We start from the raw sequence: 21,562 nt of genomic DNA, 5'->3' as shown, positions 1-21,562 counted from the left end.
AGCAGAACTTCCTGATATTTGTCCTGGACTTATCCCCCCTTAGCTTCAGTCCATGTCCTCTTGTCCGTGTCACATTGGACATTGTAAATAATTTTTTTTCCTGCTCTATTTTGTCGATTCCTTTCAGTATTTTGAAAATCTCGATCATATCCCCTCGCAGTCTCCTTTTCTCAAGGGAGAACAATCCCAGTCTCTTATGTCGTTCCTCGTATTCCAAGTTCTCCATACCTTTTATTAGCTTTGTTGCTCGTCTCTGCACCCTCTCCAACAGTTTTATATCCTTCTTAAGGTTGGGAGACCAATGTTGGACACAGTATTCAAAGTGTGGTCTGACCATTGCCCTATAAAGCAGCATTATAACTTTCTCCGATCTACTCGTGATTCCTTTCTTTATCATGCCTAACATTCTATTTGCTTTCTTTGCCGCTGCCGCGCATTGTGCCGACAATTTCAGGGTCCTATCTATCAGTACACTCAGGTCCTTTTCTTGTTCGCTCTTACCCAGAGTTGCACCTGACATTCTATACTCATGTTCCTTGTTCTTTCTGCCTAAATGCATTACTTTGCACTTTTCCACATTAAACTTCATCTGCCATTTCTCCGCCCATTTCTCTAACTGACACAAGTCACTCTGGATTTCCTCGCTATCCTTCTGCAATCTGATTGCCCGGCGTAACTTTGTGTCATCTGCAAACTTGAAGATCTTACTGGATGTTCCTTCTTCTAGGTCATTGATGAAAATATTAAATAAGATGGGCCCAAGTACTGAGCCCTGGGGTACACCGCTAGTCACTTTCTCCCAGTCTGAGAACTTCTCATTTATGCCCACTCTCTGCTTTCTGTTCTCCAGCCATTTGCCTATCCATCTTAGTATATCTCCCTCTATTCCATGGCTTTGTAGTTTCTTGAGAAGTCTTTCATGTGATATTACCTTTCTCAACAACTCTGCCACCCGAGCATCTGGAAAAGCCTTCTGTTGTCTCTCCAATACTAATATCCTTTTCCATAACTCTAAGGAGCGTTGCATCGTATCCCTTTTCTTTCTAGCTCCCCATTTGATGAATACCTTCCAAATTGCTGCTTTCACAAGATTTCATCCCCTACCACCCTCTTCTCATTGTCTTGAAGATAAGCAGAAATAGTTTCACGGACCTCTTGCACAACCTGAGGATCCCCCAGCAAAGATTCATTTAATCTCAAAGAGCACCATCCTGTTGTCTCCCGCTGGGATCCGGTACAGCATTAAAGTTCCCTCCTAAAAATGTATTGCCTCTGGAAAACTGCACCAGTTCTTCTTGCAAGTGATTTAGAAGAATTAGGGCCATAAAAGGTAATTTACTTCCCCTGGATATGGCCCCAAAGAGCTAAACGACGACCCCCACATCTTTCCTCACCAAGATTGCTATCCCTCCCACTTTATGTGGCTGCACAGATTGATGTGTCCAAATTTGTTCAAAAAGGGAGGAGCCTAATAAGTGAGCTTCCCTAGGTCTTAAATGCTTCTCCTGCAAAAGACTAATGTCACAATACATTCTATTTAGTTCCCAAAAAACAATACTCTTTCCTGGGTTATTAATCCCATTTACATTCCAAAAGCCAATTAGTAAAGGAATATCCACCCCCTCCCCAGCAATCTTACCCCCTTAGACCTAATTCCCCTCTTCCCCCTCCCATCCCCTTTCTCCTAACAGATGTTGCTGATTGGCCTGCAACTTGGTCAGCCAGCTCAAGGAAGTAAAATCTCCCCCTAGAAGGCAGCCCAAATCCCCATTTCAACCAGTTTCTTCCCCACATCTATTTCCCCTTAGTCAATCACACACTCCTAAAAAATATAAAAAAAACCTCTTCTCAACTTCCCCACTCAAACAACACACTCAACCACTTTTACACTATATAGAGTCATGTCACAGTTAGAGATATACCAATCAATAATTAAAGTTCCGTATTAGTTCTGGGAGTCTCCTCTTTGATTGTCCTCCTGCCGTACTTTTCTGTCCACCAAATGCCATGGCATCTTTAGCCAAATAAGTCACCTCTCAGGCATATATAATCAAGTTGTAGCCTTCTGCAGCTTCTTGCTAGGACAAACCACTGTCTTCCAAACACCATCCACTCTTGTCTCCGCAGGCCAGTCTTCAGATCTATGCGATTCAGACACATTCCTACACCCCATCTCTCTCATATCGGACCAGACCTCAGAGACTTCATGGGCATTGTTAGATTTCCCATTAACAGTGAGCCAGACCCCAAAAGGAAATAACCATCTGTAACGATGACCCTCAGATCAGAGTACTTGGGTTGCCTCTTTAAAGCTGCACCATTTTTTGCAGAGTAGCCCAGTCTAAGTCTTGATATATTCCAACTGCAACATTCTTCCATTGGAAGTCCTGTTTGCGGCATGCCACTTGAAGAAGTCTTTCCTTAAGCAAAAAGTCTGCGAAACAGGCAAAGATATCTTTAGTTCCAGAGCTTCTCATTTGGCCCACACTCCGGTGAGCGCGCACAAGATCTGCCTCACTAAGGAACGCTGTACACAGATCACACACTACCTCTTTACAGTCTTTAAATTCCTCAGAATCTGGAATGCCTTTAAATCTTAAATTACAGTGGTAAGATCCATTTATCCCAGGACAAGCAGGCATGATATTCTCACATGTGGGTGACGTCATCTACGGAGCCCCAGCGCGGACAGCTTTTCAAGCAAACTTGCTAGAAGTTTCAAGTTTGCACACTGCACCACGCATGTGCATGCCTTCTCGCCACTAGAGGGCGCATCCCACCTCGTGGTCCTCAGTTCAATTTTTTCCGCGGAGCCAGAAAGCCCTGTGGATCTGAGCTCCAGTGTATTGCCTTCTAGCTGCCGCGTTTCGTTGTTCTTTTCTTTGAATAAGTTCGCGGTGCTGCTTTCTTGTCGTTTCGTTTCTTTTCTTTTCAAAAAAAAAAAAATATTTTGTTTTTCGTTGGGCTCCGGGGGCTCCCGGAAGCCGTGGCCGCGGGACGTCGGTCGTTCCCGGCTTTCTTCTTCGTTGATGTCCCGTCCTGTTACGGGATTTAAAAAGTGCAGCCGGTGTGAGAGGTTACTTTCCATCACTGACCCTCACCGGTGGTGCATTGTCTGTCTTGGGCCGGATCATCCGACAGCGTCGTGTGATCGCTGTGCTACTTTCCAAAACAGAGCCCTCCGTCGCCGTAAGGCCAGAATGGCGGAATTGTTCGCCGTCGACACGCCGCCTAAGGCCTCGACGTCGGCCTCGGCCTCGGCCCCGGCCTTGACCTCGGCCTCGGCGTCCTCGGGGGCCTCGGCTTCGCCTCGGCCCTCGTCTTCTAAGGCGTCTACAGGGAAGCCGGCTTCAGGTAAGTCCTCTGTTCCATCCCCTTCAGCAAAGAAGCCATCTTCTACTCAGGCTAAGGCGGGTGGGTCGACCCCGGCCCCGCCTCGGACCTCGACTTCGCACACCCCGAGGGAATACTCGAGACCGAGGTCGCCCTCCAGGGAGTGTGCCCCGGACTCGGAACTCCCCACCTTCGTGGGGATTCCGGCCTTCCAGGAACTCCTTCGAGCCCTGATTTCATCGGAGCTGACGGGGGCCCTGGAAGTGTTGCAGCGGACTGCGGTTCCGGCGGCCTCGACCTCGGCCGGGGCGCCTTCGGTCTCGGAGGCTCCGGTCTCGGCTCCCTCGACCTCGGGTGCCCCGGCCTCGGTGACCTCGGTCTCGGGTACTGTGGCCCCCTTAACCTCGGTCTCGGCCCCGCCCCTGACCTCGACCTCGGGGGGGCCGCCTGAGCGGAGTGTGAGGCCCAAGGAAAAGTTGCGCAGAGTGCGCCGTCTTTCCTCCTCTTCCTCGGGTTCTTCCCGGGACGCCTCGCCCTCGACGCGACCTCGGACGAGGCGCCGATCGAGGAAGTCTAAGCGGCCGCGAGGCTCGCCTCGGCACGATCGTTCCTCGCCGCTCGGGGGCGAGGCGCTGCAGGTGTCGGAGTTGCGCCTCGACAACCCGAGGCTCCTCCGATCACCTCATGGGAAGTCTTCCCGGGCCGCCTCGCCGAGGAAGTGGGAGAGTGTCCCCCGGACTCCGGGGTCCTCACCCAAGGGTTCTGCGAGGCGGAGAATTTCTCCTTCCCCCTCGAGGGCCTTGGAGAAGGGATCCTGGGACTCGGGGTCAGTTAGGGATCCTCATTATTCCCATGAGGCCTCTCCCCTATCCTCGGTGGGGCGGTCGAGAACCCCGTCTCCCCCGGCCAGGCCGTCCTCATTTTCCTCCTTTGTTCAGGACATGGCCCGAGCCCTGGGGTTAGACTTGATGGTCGGTTCTCAATACTCCAAAGAATTTTTGGAGGAACAGGACCTTCCCACTCCGCCTAGGGAGGTGCCTAGGCTCCCCCTCAACAGAGTCCTTCTGCAGACCTGGTTGAAGAACTTGTCGAACCCTCTTACAGTCACGTCTGTGCCTTCAAAAATGGAAGCGAAATATAGGACGGTGCCACCTAAAGGGTTCGAAAAGGCGCAGCTCTCCCACCAGTCTCTTCTGGTGGAGTCTGCCCTTAAAAAATCACAGCCCTCACGGGTTTCTGCGGCGGTTCCACCCGGCAGGGAGGGGCGGACCCTGGACAAGTTTGGCCGTCGCCTCTATTCAAATTCCCTGATGGCCACCAGGGTTCTAAATTACACCTTCACCTTTTCCTCCTATTTGCGTGGCATGGTGAAGGACCTTCCTCAATATCGAGACTCGTTACCGGACTCCCAGAGAGCAGGATTCGATAAGTTTACGTCCAACCTGTCTCAATTGCGGTTGTACCTGTTTCATGCGGTGTATGACGCATTTGAGCTGGCTTCGAGGGTGTCGGCCTTCGCAGTGGCCATGCGCCGCTTGGCCTGGCTTCGCACCCTCGACATGGACCCAAACCTGCAGGAACGTCTTGCAGATTTGCCTTGTGTGGGGTCCGAGTTATTTGACGAGTCCTTAGATGCGGCGACCAAGCGGTTGTCGGAGCAGGAGCGCTCGTTAGCATCCCTGGTCCGCCCCAAACCTAGGCCCCCGCCGCAGAAACCTTTCCGGCCTCCGCCGCGCCGATATCCTCAGAAGTCGACCCCGGCTTTCTCGAGGCCACCTCCGAGACGTCCGTCTCAGCGAGGCAGAGGGGGACAAACCCAAGCCCCGGCGCAGGGTCCTTCTAAGCCCGCGCCTTCCTTTTGACGGGCTGAGCGGACGGGGCGGGTTCCCCTCCGCGATATCACAGGAACCCCTTCCTATCGGGGGGCGTCTTCGGTTCTTCCGGGAGGCATGGGCCGAGATAACCTCAGACGCTTGGGTGCTCCGGACCGTCTCCGAGGGCTACTCGCTCAATTTTGTATCCTCGCCACCGGACCATCCTCCAAATCTGGCCTCTTGCAACCGATCGCAGCTGCCGACCCTTCTGACCGAGGCCAGGGCCCTATTGGTGCTTCGGGCGGTCGAACCGGTCCCCCGGGACCAGCGGGGTACGGGGTTTTACTCCCGTTACTTTTTGGTTCCAAAAAAGACCGGGGACCTGCGCCCCATACTGGACCTCAGGAAGCTCAACAAATTCCTGGTCCGGGAGAAGTTTCGAATGCTGTCTCTCCCGGTCCTATATCCTCTTTTGGAGGAGGGGGACTGGATGTGCTCCCTCGACTTGAAGGAAGCATACACCCATGTTCCGGTGCATCCCGCCTTCCGAAGATTTTTACGATTCCAGGTGGGGGATTTGCACCTACAGTACAGGGTCCTGCCCTTCGGCCTGGCTTCATCTCCACGAGTCTTCACGAAGTGCATGGTGGTGGTTGCGGCAGCCCTGAGGTCTCGTGGGCTTCATGTGTTCCCTTACCTGGACGATTGGCTTATCAAAGCCCCGACCAGGGAGGGGGTTATCTCAGCGACCCGACGGTCTATTGCCTTCCTGCAGAGCCTCGGGTTCGAGATAAACTTTCCAAAATCTCAGTTGTGCCCGGCTCAGTCTCTTCAATTTATAGGCGCGGTGCTGGACACGGTGCGCCTGCGCTCCTATCTCCCGCCCCAGCAGTTGAAAGCCTTGGTCCGGATGGGCCGTCAGGTTTCTCAACTATCGGTGGTGTCGGCCCACCGCATGATGATACTGCTCGGGCATATGGCGTCGACGGTCCACGTCGCTCCGTTTGCCAGGCTGCATCTGAGGATCCCACAATGGACCCTCGCTTCCCAGTGGCGTCAGGAGTCCGATCCAGTGTCTCGCCTCATTGCGGTGACTCCGCTTTTGCGGAAATCGCTGCGCTGGTGGACAAACTCTTCACATCTGTCCAGGGGTTTGCTGTTTCTCACCCCTCCGTTTCGCAAGGTTCTGACCACAGACTCCTCGGAGTACGCGTGGGGAGCCCACATCGACGGTCTTCGCACGCAGGGCCTGTGGTCTGCCGAGGACCGTCGGTGTCACATCAACGTGCTAGAGCTTCGGGCCATCTTTCTAGCACTCCGAGCATTCGTTCACATAGTGCGGAATCAGGTTGTCCTCGTCCGCACGGACAATCAAGTGGCAATGTACTATGTGAACAAGCAGGGTGGAACGGGCTCTTGGCCCCTCTGTTCGGAGGCTCTTCGCCTTTGGGAGTGGGCGGTCTCCCGGAACATCTTCCTTCGGGCGGTCTACATCCAAGGAGAACTGAATTGTCTGGCAGACAAACTCAGTCGACTTCTGCAACTGCACGAGTGGACTCTACACTCAGCAGTTCTGCGCGAGGTTTTCGCTCGCTGGGGAACGCCGCAGGTGGATCTGTTTGCCTCGCCGGAGACCCACAAACTGCCCCTGTATTGTTCTCGGATGTACTCGCGGGACCGTCTGGAGGCCGATGCCTTTCTTCTCGATTGGGAGGGGAGGTTCCTGTATGCGTTCCCTCCTTTTCCTCTGATCATGCGAACGTTAGTACATCTGAAATCGTCCACGGCCACGATGATTCTCATCGCACCTCGGTGGCCGCGTCAGCACTGGTTCTCCCTACTGCTTCAGCTCAGTGTCAGGGAGCCTCTTCTTCTGCCTGTGTTTCCTTCTCTGCTGTCACAGAGTCAAGGATCCATGTTACATCCCAATCTGCAGTCATTGCACCTGACAGCCTGGTTTCTTGCTCCCTAACTGCGCCTGATCTGTCTCAATCGGTGAGGGAGGTGTTGGAAGCCTCACGCAAGATTTCGACGAGGCTTTGTTATTCGCAGAAATGGACCAGGTTCTCTACCTGGTGTTCGTCTTTTCACCTGGATCCGGTGTCGGTTCCGGTGTCCTCGGTTTTGGACTATTTGTTCCACCTGTCGCACTCTGGCCTGAAAACCACTTCGGTGCGAGTTCACCTTAGTGCTATTTCTGCCTTCCATCAACATCTGGATGGCCGCCCTCTGTCGCTCCATCCTTTGGTGACACGCTTCATGAAAGGGTTACTCAGGGTTTGTCCCCCTCTTAAGCCTCCTTCAGTCGTGTGGAATTTGAATGTGGTTTTGGCTCAACTGATGAAACCTCCTTTTGAGCCACTCGACAAGTCTCTCTTGAAATTTCTGACTTGGAAGGTGGTGTTTCTGATTGCCCTCACCTCCGCTAGGCGGATTGGGGAGTTGCAAGCCTTGGTTGCGGACCCTCCTTTTACTGTCTTCCATCATGACAAGGTGGTTCTCCGCACCCATCCTAAGTTTGTACCTAAAGTTGTTTCTGATTTCCACCTCAATCAGTCCATTGTCCTTCCTGTGTTTTTTCCTAAGCCCCACTCCCATCCTGGCGAGACGGCGCTTCACACGCTTGACTGTAAGAGGGCGTTGGCATATTACCTTCAACGCACCAGGTCTCATCGGAAGGTTCCTCAATTGTTTTTGTCCTTCGATCCCAATCGATTAGGGCATCCGGTTTCCAAGCGCACTCTGTCTAACTGGTTGGCTGCTTGCATTTCCTTTTGCTATGCTCAGGCTGGTCTTCCGCCCCCGGGTCGAGTCACGGGGCATAAGGTCCGAGCGATGGCAGCTTCAGTGGCTTTCCTCCGATCCACTCCTATGGAGGACATATGTAAGGCTGCTACTTGGTCTTCGGTTCATACGTTCACCTCTCATTACTGTCTGGACACTTTATCCAGGAGTGATGGCCGGTTTGGCCAGTCAGTTTTGCAAAATCTGTTTTCCTAAATTGCCATCCTCCCACCTGCCCTTTTTTAGTTGGCTTGGAGGTCACCCACATGTGAGAATATCATGCCTGCTTGTCCTGGGATAAAGCACAGTTACTTACCGTAACAGGTGTTATCCAGGGACAGCAGGCATATATTCTCACAACCCGCCCGCCTCCCCGGGGATGGCTTCTATGCTAGTTATGGAACTGAGGACCACGAGGTGGGATGCGCCCTCTAGTGGCGAGAAGGCATGCACATGCGTGGTGCAGTGTGCAAACTTGAAACTTCTAGCAAGTTTGCTTGAAAAGCTGTCCGCGCTGGGGCTCCGTAGATGACGTCACCCACATGTGAGAATATATGCCTGCTGTCCCTGGATAACACCTGTTACGGTAAGTAACTGTGCTTTTCCAGCTCTTGAACTGTTGAAGCAGTCTGATCTGCCACTGAGCGCACCTCTGTGACCGCCTGTGTAAGTATAAACACGTGTTCTCTGAGGCCGCCACGTGGCCCCAGATCATTCACCTCCATTCAGAGTTCAGCAAGTGTGGCTTTGACACCTTTACAGACCCCCTACCATTCCTTCAACTCACAAAACCAAGATTTCAAGGTTTTGTTTGTTATCTCCACCTTGTCGGATATGAGTTGGAAGGTCCTCTTCTCCGATTCAGAGTGTACTGGCGCCATCTTCTTTTCCCGTACAGCTGCCCGCCAATGTCCACATTCAATTTATCTCCGCTATCTGCAGCGTAGCGGAATTTCTCTAATCTCTTTCGGGTCGCCGGCTCTATCATCCACTGGACTAAACTTGCTGTAGAAACGCTGTTCTGCTCTTATTTCTCTGTTGTCCCTATGGAGCTCTGCACTTATGCAGCCGTACTATGGGATGTCGTCACTTCCTCAGTTGTGATATTACCCGTCATTCAGGGAGCGGGGCAGGAACAGGGAAATTACAGCAGTGTAAAAACTCGAGCTCCCTCAGGAAGATTGTCATTATCCATCCTTTACTTCTCTCTGAAGTTCTCTTACTTGTTGTTGCCAGAAAACCTGTTTTACGTTAAAATAAGTCCCTTTTGGTTGTACGCTACCTGTCATTAACAGTCCAGATGTGTATTTTAACATAAATCTCTCACATGCAATGCTTTTTTTTTTTTTTTTGTCCTGCCAGGAGCCACCTGCTTGTCCATACAGCCAGAGCCCAGGGTTACTCCAAGCTGATGCTAGGAGACAGTTGTACCCGCTTGGCTGTGAAGTTCCTGACTAACATCTCCCTGGGGAGGGGTGCCTTCCTGGCCATGGACACGGTAAGCATTACTTTGGTGCTCAGAATGGGCCATGCTGCCTCTAAAAGTCCAAAGTTATGACACCAGCTTCTCTCTCTCTCTCTCCCCCAGGGTTTCTCTGATAGGCGTTATGGGGATGTGGTGCTGGTGCGTCCCATGAGAGAGTACTCCCTGAAGGAAATCTCTTTCTATAACCAGATGTTTCTGGTTCCAACTGTCTTCAGCCCTGCATTAAATAGCAAGGTATTTGGGGGTGGGGTGGAGCCAGTATTCCATGGTATGTACTGTAATTGGTAGGTACAATGGAACTTGTCTACACAGAGCACTGGTTCTTTGTGCTTACATTTTTTTAAATGTCCTATCCAACATGGACATGAGAATACATTTCTGATTCCCGCACATGGCCTCAGAGGGTGCACTATGCACTAATTCAGTTTTTCACATCCTAGTGCTTTAGCATGGAGAGACCCTAGAGCAGGGGTGTCAAAGTCCCTCCTCGAGGGCCGCAGTCCAGTCGGGTTTTCAGGATTTCCCCAATGAATATGCATGAGATCTATGTGCATGCACTGCTTTCAATGCATATTCATTGGGGAAATCCTGAAAACCCGACTGGATTGCGGCCCTTGAGGAGGGACTTTGACACCCCTGCCCTAGAGTAACTTTTGGATGTGAAGACAGCGTGTCATCCTGTTAAACTGCTCTTCTAAGCCACCATTGAGACCTGTCTCTCTCCTTGGCGTGTTTCTTCCCAGTTCTTAATATTCAGTGCTGTTATATCTCTCTGGCTTTCCAGCCATCTGAAAAAGGAAGCATTCATCAACTGACTGAGACATTCATCAACAAGCTGCAGTCTGATTTCCCCTCCACAGTCAGCACGGTGTACAGGTAGGGCCTTTAGCCCTCTTTTGAAAGGAAGAAAATACCCTGTGTCTCACGCTAGCTTTTGGCCTGTACTTTGCCCCATTTTGGATGTGTATTTGTGTTTTTGCCTTAGGACCAGTGAGAAACTGAATGTGGCTAGTAGTGTGGAAGGCCCCGAGAGTGTCTCTGCTGCGCGCTGTCTCTTCTGCCTGTGCCCCTTGGATACACGTGTTGGTATGTTAACAGAAGATCCCCATCTCTCCCCTTTGGAACCCAACGGAAACCATTAAAAGAAAAAGCTCACTGCTCACCACAAAATCTAATTGCGTTAAAGTAATATCTGACCTAATCTTTGGATATTGCTTTACTGTTCCAAGTTTAGACCACACTGCTGTCTGACCATCCTACTCCCTTTAAAGGGTGATTCACATAAAATGCATTTGAAAGTGACATAATCTCTATACGGGCATTTTGAGTAGCTAGGTAGATTGCCAGTTTTGAAAATTGTTCCCCTACTCCCAAGCATCTAAAAGAGTGTGGCTGGAATCGAGCATCCAAAAGTAGGGATGTTCAGGCATGATTGGAAAGGAATGCATAGGGATTATATTTGCAAATTTCCCTGTTTTATGTGTTCTTCGTCTGTGGCAGCTTTCCAAAGAGAGCCAGCTACATGCTTTCCCTCTTAAAAACTAGGAACAAGGTTTTTTTGTTGCAGAAAAGGCCTCTGCTTTCCATGCCACCCTCATTTCAGAACATCTCTCTCAGAGGAAGTCCCTCGATCTACCAGAGGCTGCAGTGAAAAAGTGCTGTGCCGAGTCTGAGGAAAGAAGGTGCTGCAAGAAGCCTGCTGCAAGGGGCTCAACTACTTCCAGGCAAGGACTGGGCAGGGCTAGCAGATGTCTCTTCCAGAGTTAGAACAGCTCTGATTTAACCAAGTGCTCCCTCTGTCCAAAACTGCTCTTACCTCCTGCAAAGGACTAGTTGAAATATAAGATTGCACATAATATACAGGGGGGTTAGGGGCACAGTTCCCTTGCAAATATTTAAAAAATTGCAAATAACTTTAGGGCCACCGCCCTGACCCCTCTACAGCTTACCTTTAAAGACCTGGTGGTCTAGCGGTGAAGCGGGGCAGGAGCGATCTTCCTATGCTCTTGCCTTGTGCAGGTCCACTATCAACAATGGCTACTTCAAGTTCCAGCGTCAGTCTCGCGACACCTTTGGAACTCTCAAGACCGACACGAGAACTTGAGGCAGCCATTTTTGATAGCGGACCTTCACGGGACAGGAGCGTAGGAAGATCGCTTCTGCCCCACTTCATCGCCATATCACCGGAGTTTTAAGGGTAAACTTAATAACCAAATTCACAAATCTCAAAACTGCAAATATGGAGGGAGAGATGAATTTTATTTGGCCAGTGTTTTGTTGTATCTGAGGAATGGTGGTACATCAGATTTTGATAAACTTTAAGCCTTAGTCTGTTCATCCTAGTAATTCCATAAAAATAGCCTCTGCTAGGTATAAGCATTGCAAAGCAGCAGCAATCAAAATTTGGAATGACTGACTTCTCATTTGGTTTCTCACTAGAGCTGATGAAAGGTTGAACCTCCTTGATCTGCTCTGCTATGGCTGCAGGGTGACCACAAAGGATCTGGTGAGTAGACATGTCCATGCTTCTGCAGGAGAAATGCCAGAAGTTGGCACTCCAGCTTGAGCTGTCACTGTTGACCCTCTGCTGTGCTGTATGTTTTTTGCTACTTAGACTGTACAGTTCATGTGGGGTAGAAATTTGCTAAATAAATGCTTGCTTTTGTTGCTTTCAGACCACACTGGATCACTTACCACACTATGTTCGCTCAGAAGCTGACCACAGAACTCACAGGTACTGAAAACTTTCTGCTGCATGTCAGATTAGTCGCATGATTTTGTAGTCTAGGCTAGGGCTGGCCTGAGTTAAATTTAAATGGGCCAATTCTGTAGAATTCAGCTGTTATATAGAAGTTTCTCCCTTTAAGGAGGTGCTTTCTGTTTAGTTCTGTTCTTATTTCAGGGGTGGGTCTCCAGCTTTGGCTTTTTCATTGTGGACCTGATTGGATTTAGGAAACTCTTAAAAACTGGTCTAGTTCAAGTAGTGGCATAGCCAGACCTTTAATTTGGGGGGAATTAACCAATAACTGCCCATCCTACAACTTGTGAACTCACTTTTGTGTTCTGCTGCTCAGGACTGCCATGAAGAAGGAAATCCAGGAGTTTTTGCTTCATGAAAATGCTGACTTGGAGTATGTGCTGAAGACATGACGCATTATGATTGTGGGATCACCGGCCTCATTTTGCAGTATGTAAGAGGGATTTTGAAATGTTTGCCACCCAGTTAACTTGGATGCATCTCCCCTCCGCTAGATGTCCAGACCAGCCCTTTCCCTTCTTATTAGAATACATTTCACATTATCATCGGTTGCCTCTGGTTTTCTTCTCCATACTCTTAATTTCTTGGAACTCTATGTTCTATTTTTACTCTTATCAGTCTCTTAACAGCTTTTACTTTTGTTTAAAACTTTTAGCAAAAGCATAATTGCTTACCTGACAGTGGGAAAATGCATCCATACTGATGACACTAGTATGCCAGAGCTCTCCTTCAGCTCAGAGGGAACTTCCTGACTCATCAAACCACACACTCGAGGTTCCTCCCACTGACCAGTCTATATTTTAGCTTGGTATCTAATGGGTTTTTTAGGGTGTGGAGAAAATTGGAGAGAACCCCCGTTACAAGTATGCAATCTTGCTTTCTCTGGAGCCATGTAGTGGAGATGAAGAAACATTGCTACAGGATGCAAAGGCAAGAGCCACCTTGATTAGTTAGGGTGGCTTGAAGAAGAGAGAAATGTGAAGTGTACCAGAAAATCTACTGTAGTCAGCTGTGGGGAGGGGTTTTGAAGAATCGCCCAGGCAAAGGCTGCATCTTTGAGAGTGCTTTCAACTCCTAACTCCTCTCACTTTGGGTTCTGCATCCCCTACCCTCTATGTCATGTCATGTCTTGTCTGTCCAAGTTAGATTGTAAGCTCTTCTGAGCAGGGACCATCTATAAATGTCAGCCCATCTCTTTGAAAGTGCTTTCAGCTCCTAACTCCTCTCACCTTGGGTTCTGCATCCCCAATCCTATATGTCATGTCTGTCTGTCCAAGTTAGATTGTAAACTCTTCCGAGCAGGGACCATCTATAAATGTCAAAATGTAGCCTTTCAGCGCTCTATAAGTGATAAGTAGTACAGTAGTAGTAATCTTGAGCTGTTGCAAAGGCAAGGTAGCAATGCTTAGAAAAGGCATGTGGCATGTAACAAGTACACTTCTCCCTCCGTATTTGTGGTTTCTGTAACTGCGGTTTCGATTATTCGTGATTTTTCGGCTGCTGTCTCCGCTCCCCAAAAAACGCCATCACTAAAGCTCCACAGGAATAGGGATTGCAGTCAAAATCTCTGGTGATGCAAGGATAATGCTTAGAAAGCAGTAAGAGAGGCAACTAGAGTGCCAGAATGAGGCTTGGATACCCAGAGAGGCAGCCGGAAGCTTGAATACTGACTAGTTGAATAGTGAATACCACTCAAAAAACTGTGTGGAGACTTTGGTCAGGAAGAAACAGGTAATAGTGCCCAGTCTATGGATAAGGATGGAGAAGATTAATTGTGTGAATGGGTGGGGATGGAATGGTTTTTAGCAAGTACAGGTTAGATTCCAGTGGGAACAAGTGGGTAGGGGTAAAACTTCTTACCCTGTGGAACTGTCTTACATCTGAGGGCCTTGGAAGTAGTGACTCAAGGACTCCTGTAATATCAGCCAAAGAGGTAAGATTCTTCACTCCCTCTCCCCCCACTATGGAAGAAAGTACATTTTACCTCTCCCCAGGAAGTGACACAACATAATAAAATCGGCTAATCTACTCGGTGGGAGGGACTCCTTTAGAACGCAGCATCTGAGCCCGAGTGCCCCAAGTAGACAGAATTTCCCTCCGTCTTATTTATTTCTGCTTCCTTCATTCCCTGGGGGAGGGGGTTGTCTTTCCTCCTTCAATCGCTCCTGGCTGCCCTGAAACCGCGAATATCAGTTGGAGAGTTAGTCGTGGTTTCAATAGCAAAAACAACGGTACATGAAGGGGAGGGTAGTGAAAATAACTTTTACACAATATGATATAATATGATATACAATATGTAATGTATGATTGGAAAGTACTAGAAGGGTGGGGGGAGGGAGAGGGGATAAAAATATATTTAGAATATTATGTATTAGATATAAAAGTGATATTGTGTATTCATTAATTGTATTTCAATATTTTGTACACTTTATGTAAAATTTGAAAATGAATAAAAATTATAAATCCAAAAAAAAAAACCCAACGGTACATTCCCAAAACAGTGAATAACATATTAAAAAGTTATTTGCAGTTTTTCCGTATTCGCGCTTGATGCCAGAGTGCATCTACCGTGAATACAGAGGGAGAAGTGTAGCTGCTTTACAGATGTCCATAAGAGAGGCTGACTTAGAACTTGTTGTGGGGGCCAGTCCACCCCAGAGGTTGGCAGTTTGCTAGATGATAGCAGAAATCTATTCAGTCCCTAACAGAGAGCTTACATTTGCAACAAGCACACCTGGATTGTTTGGACGTTGTGAAAAGCTGGGATGACTTTCAAACGTCCTTCAGATCCTGGAGCATTTCTGCATTCTAGGGTAGAGTTGGCTCCATTTGGTTAGAGCATGGCCTAGTGAAATAGGAGTGGATCAGGTGGCAACCCTGACATGCCTTTCGGTAGAAAGTTTGGTAGGATTACTCTGTTGTGTAAGAAATGGATGTAAAGGGTGGTAGTTACCTCAAGCGTAGAGCTCATGGATTCTTCTTGCAGAAATGAAGGCCACTGGGAGGAAAAATAAACTTTCCACAGTACACGAACACTGAAAAATGGCCAGTGGAACTGATTTTTTTTTTAAGTTCCAGGGGTCATCTTGGAAACTACAGCCCGGAAATCCTGATGGCAAAATGGTAGAAACTATTTTATAAAGAACAAATTTTACCAAATCCATTGACAAACCTAGATTTAGCTAAGGAAATCTTACCTCACCAATTTGCTTTTGGAATGTGTGAAAAACTTGTGGGTAAGTTAATGTAGATTTTGAGAAACCTGAGGAAAATAAAAGCCATGGACCAGAGGCAATGTTCTGGATCAAAGAAAGCAGACATTAGGGTTAAGTGGCCAATCCTGTCAATGTATACTTGGTGCTTCAGAGATCTCTAGTGGACCAACAATTTGTTTAACATTTATAAATGATTTGGAAATTAGAACAGCCAGTGAGACAATCAGATGACACAACATTATTCAAGCTTGTTAAATTGCATGCAGATACTGAGAAATTGCAGGAAGATTGAAAGATTTGGCATCCAGATAGCAGATAAAATTTAATGTGACCAAGTGCAAAGTGATGCACATAGGGAAGAATAGCTCAAATTATAGCTATATAATGCTAGATTCCACATTAGGACTCGCTACCCAGGAAAAAGACCTAGGTGTCATTGTAGAAATCTGCTCTCTGTGCTGCAGCACCAAAAAAGCAAGCAGTGTTAGGAATTATTAGGAAAAGAAGGAGTAGAGACCTGTTCTTCAACTGCCGATCCTCGGACTGGTGCCGATCCGCAGAAAATTCCTGCCTGTCTGCAGAGGGCCGGCGAGATTGACGCGGTTAAATTTCCCGTCGGTATCTCTTCCCCTTTACCTTCCAGGGCTCATGATCGGCTGCAGACAGCAAAAAGAAACACAGAAGCCGCGGACTTTTCCTCTTGCCTGCATCGCTTTAGGCTCTGCTGATCCTGATCCCGCCCCCCTCTGAAGTGACTTCCTGTGTTTGAGGGGCAGGATTGAGACCGGCAGAGCTTATAGCGAATAGCAATGCAGGCAAGAGGAAAGGTCCTGCAGCTTCTGTCTTCGTTTAGAGTTCTGGGCAAGGGAACTGTAAGTAAACTGTTAAGAACCAGGCTGCTTCCAATTTAGTATCAGTTATGGTGAGACCAGCCATTATGACACTGGAGTCACTCTGGGGCCAGCAGCCAAGGGAAGGATTAAGAGATGCTAGATTCCCACGTGTTGTGGGAAGGGGATGGTAGTCCCAGGGGGGGGGATTGGTGTGACAGAAGGGAGATGGTGGATCCCCTTGGGGGAGGATAGCTATTGGAACTAGGTGGGAGTTGGAAGAATAGGGACACAAAGGCAGATACTGGACCTAGCAGGGGGCAGAGAGACATGGAAAATGCTGAACAGGAGGGTGGAGTATGAAGACAGAAGTAAGATGGGTAGAGGGAGTAGGGAGACAGAGGGGATATGCTGGACATGGTAAAGGGGGAATAAGGAGACAAGGAGAAGATGCTGAATAAGGAATGGAGGGAGTAGGGTGATGGAAGGGATCTGCTGGATTAAGATGGGGAAAAGAAGGGAGGTACTGGAATACGTTCAATATAAAATCATAACTGAGGCTTGTGCGGATGGGATCAGATGGTTTGCGTGAACTGAGCTTGCGGAGACAGGGCGGAAATGTGTGTTTTTTAAAAAAATTTCAGTCTTAGTAGTTTGCCGGTCCACAAAATAATTATTTTATTTCTGCCGGTCCACGGGTATAAAAAGGTTGAAAAACACTGGAGTAGAGAATAAAACATCATCACTCCATGGTGTAATCAGAACATGAGTATTATGGGCAATTCTGGTCACATCTCAAAAAAAGATATAAACCAAGATTTGGGGGCCAAAAAATGGGGGTCTTGGTTTATATTCGGGTCCACTTGAAATCCTGGTGGTGAGCCAAGCCGGGACTAGAGCGATCCCTCCCTCTCCCAAAGTGAGGTGTCGGGTCCTGCCCCTGGCTCTCAGCTGGCTGTAGAATCACAGTGCAGTCCTTCCTTCCCTCCATTCTGTAGAATCATCTGTAGAATCATCACAGCCCTCTCTCCCTTCATCGGAGAACCAGTGTAGGACTCCCCCCCCCCCCAGACCTAACTTAATCACTGGTGGTCCAACAGGGTGTGTCAGGGCAGGAGTGATCCTCTTATGCTCGTGCTTGCACAGTCTCACTCAAAAAATGGCTGCCGCGAATTCCTGCAGCAATTCGCAAGACTGCTTCATGTTTTGGGAGTTTCAGGGGATGGATTCTTGAGATTGATTTTTGGTACAGGAGAAGTGATTGGTGCTGGTATTTTATTTTGATTTTATGCTGAGTATGATATATATTTTAATATTTTTTATAAGATGTCTGAAATGTTTGTGAAGTGCTATTGTGTTTTTGTACTTCACCTTGTAAAAGGTGAATTATAAATAAACAAATCATAAACCATGCCTCCATTCTTCAGAATAAATAGCTTGGATGAAGCCACGGTATCAGTGTTTTCTCTGAGGTTGCTAACACTGGTGAAAGACAGTCTTGGAATGGGGTATTTTAAAGGGTTCTGGTGTCAGTACAGGCACCAACTTGCTAGTCCCAGGCTTTATTGGGTGCCCTTGTGAGGCTTGGTGCTTTTGGGTCCCTGATGCTGTTTAGCTGTCTCATCGTTGGCTTTGGGCCCTTGAGGTCTGTCTGTCTGTCTCTGGGCAGCTGTATGGCTTATTCAGACAGAGCCATGGTACTCCGGCCTGAGGAGGCAGCCCTGCTGTGCTCACTCTGATTTCTCTGGCTCCATTTTCAGGGAAATCTGAGATGAATGCCCTGTCTCTTGAAACTTACCATGGCGGTCAGTGGGGTTGTCAGCCTGACTGAACTGATGCAATGGTGCAGAAGTTGCATGTGAAGGGATGCGAGTGAGGAAAGTCAGTGACGGGATAATCGCGCGACAGACACCAGCGCGCCAACAATCCAGCGCAAGAAAGAAGTGCGCCACCGAAAAACTTATTTTTAAAGAGCTCTGATGGGGTGTGTGGGGGGAACCCCCCCCACTTTAATGCATAGTGTTTGCACTGCCTTTGGGGGGGGTGCAACCCCCCACATTGTAGAGAAAACAGAACTCCTGAAAAAATTCAGAAAAAGTTCCGTTTTCTCTACAATGTGGGGGGTTGCACCCCCCTAACGGCAGCGTGAACACTATGCATTAAAGTGAGGGGGTCCCCCCCCACACCCTCATCAGAGCTCTTTAAAAATAAGTTTTTCGGTGGTGCGCTTTTTTCTTGCACTGAATTGTCAGCGCTGGTGTCTTGCGCGCCACTGACTATGAACCGGAAAGTCAAGTCAGCTATGAAAGCAGGGGAGAGAGGGGTCCAACCTGCACCGTTCTATGTATTGAATTTTCCTCCTTAGAAATACACAAATAAATAGATTTAAATTCTTTGAAGTGACAATTGTGAACTGTGTGGCCTTTCCTGGAGGATGGCATAAAAAAGACTGGTCACAGGGAGGGACCTTTGCTAGTACAGAACTCCCCTGAATGCTGGAAGGAGACTCTGGCACATTGAATCCACAAAAAAGCATGACAAACAAACAGGCAGGTGTTTGTAAAAAAAAATAAAAAATTGGAGTGGATAGGGTAGTAAAAGGAACAAAAAGCTTTACTGAATATGAAATTAAAATGTGTGCCTGACGCAGGCTGTTTCATGGGCAAAATGTTACCTTATAGTGCAAATCTTTCACTTCATCACAGGCAATCCAGACGCTCCTGGAGTTTGGAGGTCTTGTAAAGCTTCTTCCTTTTACTACCATATCTGCCTCCATCTCCCCTGCTTGTTTCTGGAGCAGCACACATTACAAGTGTTGCAGTAGTTCCAGACATAAATCATTTTCATTATAACCCCTGTCTCTCTAGCTCGTTACATCAATGGCCTGGGGCTGTGTTGCTTTGTTTAATATTTTATCTGTGCCTTATTTTTTTCTCCCTCTCTCTTGCCTCCAGGACCAGTGGTTTGGGCACTTCCACATGATACTATGCTGTCAAGATCCAAGCTGCCTTTCCAGTTCCCATAACAGCAGGAAACATTCAGCTCGTGGCCCTGTTTCTCAGTCGCTGTAGCATGGTCTTTTAAGAGTTTTGTTTTAAAATCATGTTAGGCATAGAGGACATCCTAACCTCATGCTCCATTAGAATAAAAGTGTTTTTAAAACGCAGCTTCCTCTGTCTTGGTGGCTCTATTGAGCAGTGACTGACTTCCATTGCTGTTCTGTTTTAGTGTCCAATAAAGCAGCACTGAACCAGGGAAGAGCAGGATAGTTATGCTAGGAAAGCATGAAACTGCAGGGGCACGAGGAGCAAAGTAGATCTATCGCTCCTGTTTCGGCTCATAATGGTCATTTTCTAAGCACATCCAAAACAGACTGTTGCTTCTATCTCTACAACATCTCCAAAATTTGACCCTTCCTCTTTGGAGCACACTACAATTAACTTCTAACAGGTTTCCCTCTAAACTGCCTCTTCCCCCCCCCCTTGCAATTTGTGCAAAACTCTGCTGCATGCTGCCAACCTCACTACACTCATGTTACCCCTCTCCTCAAATCACTTCACTGGCTCCCTATCCGCCTTCACATATCAACCTACAACCCCTCAGTATCTCTCCTCACACACCTCCTTGAAAACTCTGTTCCTCAGATAAGTTGCTTTTCTCTGTATCCTTCTCCTTTACCGACAATTCCAGACTTTGTTCCTTTTATCTTGCTGCCTTGTATACCTGGAACATCCATGCATCACGCCCCTTTCCTTGTTCAAAAGTAGGCTGAAAACCCACCTTTTTGCGATTGCTTTGAACTCAAAAGCCTACTCCCTGCTGCCCACCACCCTAGGCAGTAGCCTAACCATCCCCAATAACTCTACCGCTGCAATTGTATCTCTCCCCCCACTGGGCACTCCGCTCATAAGTCTCTCTTATCTGTACCTTTCTCCTCTATGGCCAACGCTAGTCCCTTCTACTTTGCCACACCGTATGCCTGGAGCAAACTGCCTGACTCAGTAGGTCAAGCTCCATTTCTGGCAGTATTCAAATCCACTCAGCCCACTCTGAAGCGGCTTCAATTCCAAACGCACCAGCTAAGCACCAATATCTGTCATTCCCCACCAGAGCAGTGTATAGATGCACCTTCTTGTCCAGTTTGTCTGTCTTGACTAGATTGTAAGAAAAGCTTCTCCGTACTATGGAAACTACGCACAATAAAAAAATACTTTGACGACTCCGCTTTCCGTCTACTGGTTCAATCTTCCATCCTCAGCACTCTTGACTACTGCAACATCATTTACCTAAACGCCACGAAGAAAACCACCAGGAGATTAAAATTAATCCAAAACACCGCCGTGCGTCTCATCTTCGGCCTAAAGAAATGGGAACATGTCACCCCCTTCTACCACCAACTACACTGGCTGCCATTCGATTCAAGAGTCCTTTTCAAGTTTGCATGCTTCTGCTACAAATCGGTTAATGGTGCTACTCCAAGCTACATCAACCCCCACTTTAACCTCTATCACATAAACAAGAAATCCCGTAGAACTCAACTATTCGCCTTCCCCTCGCTAAAACTCTGCCACTATAAAAGATTCATAGACAAAACCTTCGCCTACCAAGCAGCCAAGCTCAACACATGGCTGGCCCAAATGATCCTCGAAGCCCCCTCCTACTTCGACTTCAGAAAATCTCTCAAAACTTACCTTTTCAGCAAACAAGACCTCTAACGGCCCTACCCGCTCACATTTCCCCCCCCCCCAGCATTCACCCCCCCTTTTTTCAGCTCCTCTCTTCCACGTCTTCAACAACCTCCCCCATCCTCGGTCAATTTCAGTTTTTACTTGTTACTTGTTACTGATCTGTTTTATTTTATTTGTTTGTAAATCTGCTAGATAACGTAGATCCTTTTGAATTGATGTAAACCGCCTCGAACTCGCTGGGTATGGCGGTATATAAAAAATAAAATTATTATTATTATTATTATTGTGAGCAGGGACTGTCTCTTCTGTGTTTTGATGCACAGCACGGCATATGTCTAGTAGCGCTATAGAAATGATTAGTAGTAACCCCTACCCTGGCATCCTGTTTTTCTGTCTTGATTAAATAAGGAACTCATTCAAGCAGGGGCTTTCGTCATGTTTCTGGTCAGTGCTGCATATGTCTGTAGTGCTCTAGAAATAATTAGTAGTGGTAGAAGAGAGAACAGCTGCTCCGATTCCATTAGAGACATTGAAAAGGGCACAATCTGATCTGTCCATTATTATGGTACAAGATGCCTGAGGTGTAAGAAGGCAGTGAGAGAGAGGTAGGTGGACGGTGTTCTTAGAAGCAGTAGGGGAGGCATTTTTAGGCCA

General features: G+C 48.0%; 1 protein-coding gene across 3 annotated transcripts in view; it reads left to right on the top strand.

Moving 5' to 3' along the window:
- The window catches only part of CTU2 (cytosolic thiouridylase subunit 2), a 60,300-nt gene extending 40,914 nt beyond the window's left edge, over nt 1-19,386 (top strand). For 2 of the 3 annotated variants that reach the window (XM_033943020.1, XM_033943018.1), the window contains exons 8-16: nt 9,294-9,429; nt 9,520-9,651; nt 10,202-10,293; nt 10,403-10,503; nt 10,985-11,141; nt 11,857-11,923; nt 12,093-12,151; nt 12,492-12,604; nt 19,175-19,386. In XM_033943020.1, the coding sequence (XP_033798911.1) occupies nt 9,294-9,429; nt 9,520-9,651; nt 10,202-10,293; nt 10,403-10,503; nt 10,985-11,141; nt 11,857-11,923; nt 12,093-12,151; nt 12,492-12,567 (820 nt within the window). In that variant the 3' untranslated portion in view covers nt 12,568-12,604; nt 19,175-19,386. Of the gene's footprint in view, nt 1-9,293; nt 9,430-9,519; nt 9,652-10,201; nt 10,294-10,402; nt 10,504-10,984; nt 11,142-11,856; nt 11,924-12,092; nt 12,152-12,491; nt 12,609-19,174 lie in introns of all 3 variants that reach the window. The other variant, XM_033943019.1, reaches the window with a different exon arrangement.
- Nucleotides 19,387-21,562: the final 2,176 nt, after the last annotated feature.

The sequence above is a fragment of the Geotrypetes seraphini genome, chromosome 4, assembly GCF_902459505.1.
Source record: "Geotrypetes seraphini chromosome 4, aGeoSer1.1, whole genome shotgun sequence".
Classification (NCBI taxonomy): Eukaryota; Metazoa; Chordata; class Amphibia; order Gymnophiona; family Dermophiidae; genus Geotrypetes; species Geotrypetes seraphini.
The sequence above is the reverse complement of the archived record's forward strand: the minus strand, read 5'-3'. Positions and strand labels throughout refer to the sequence as shown.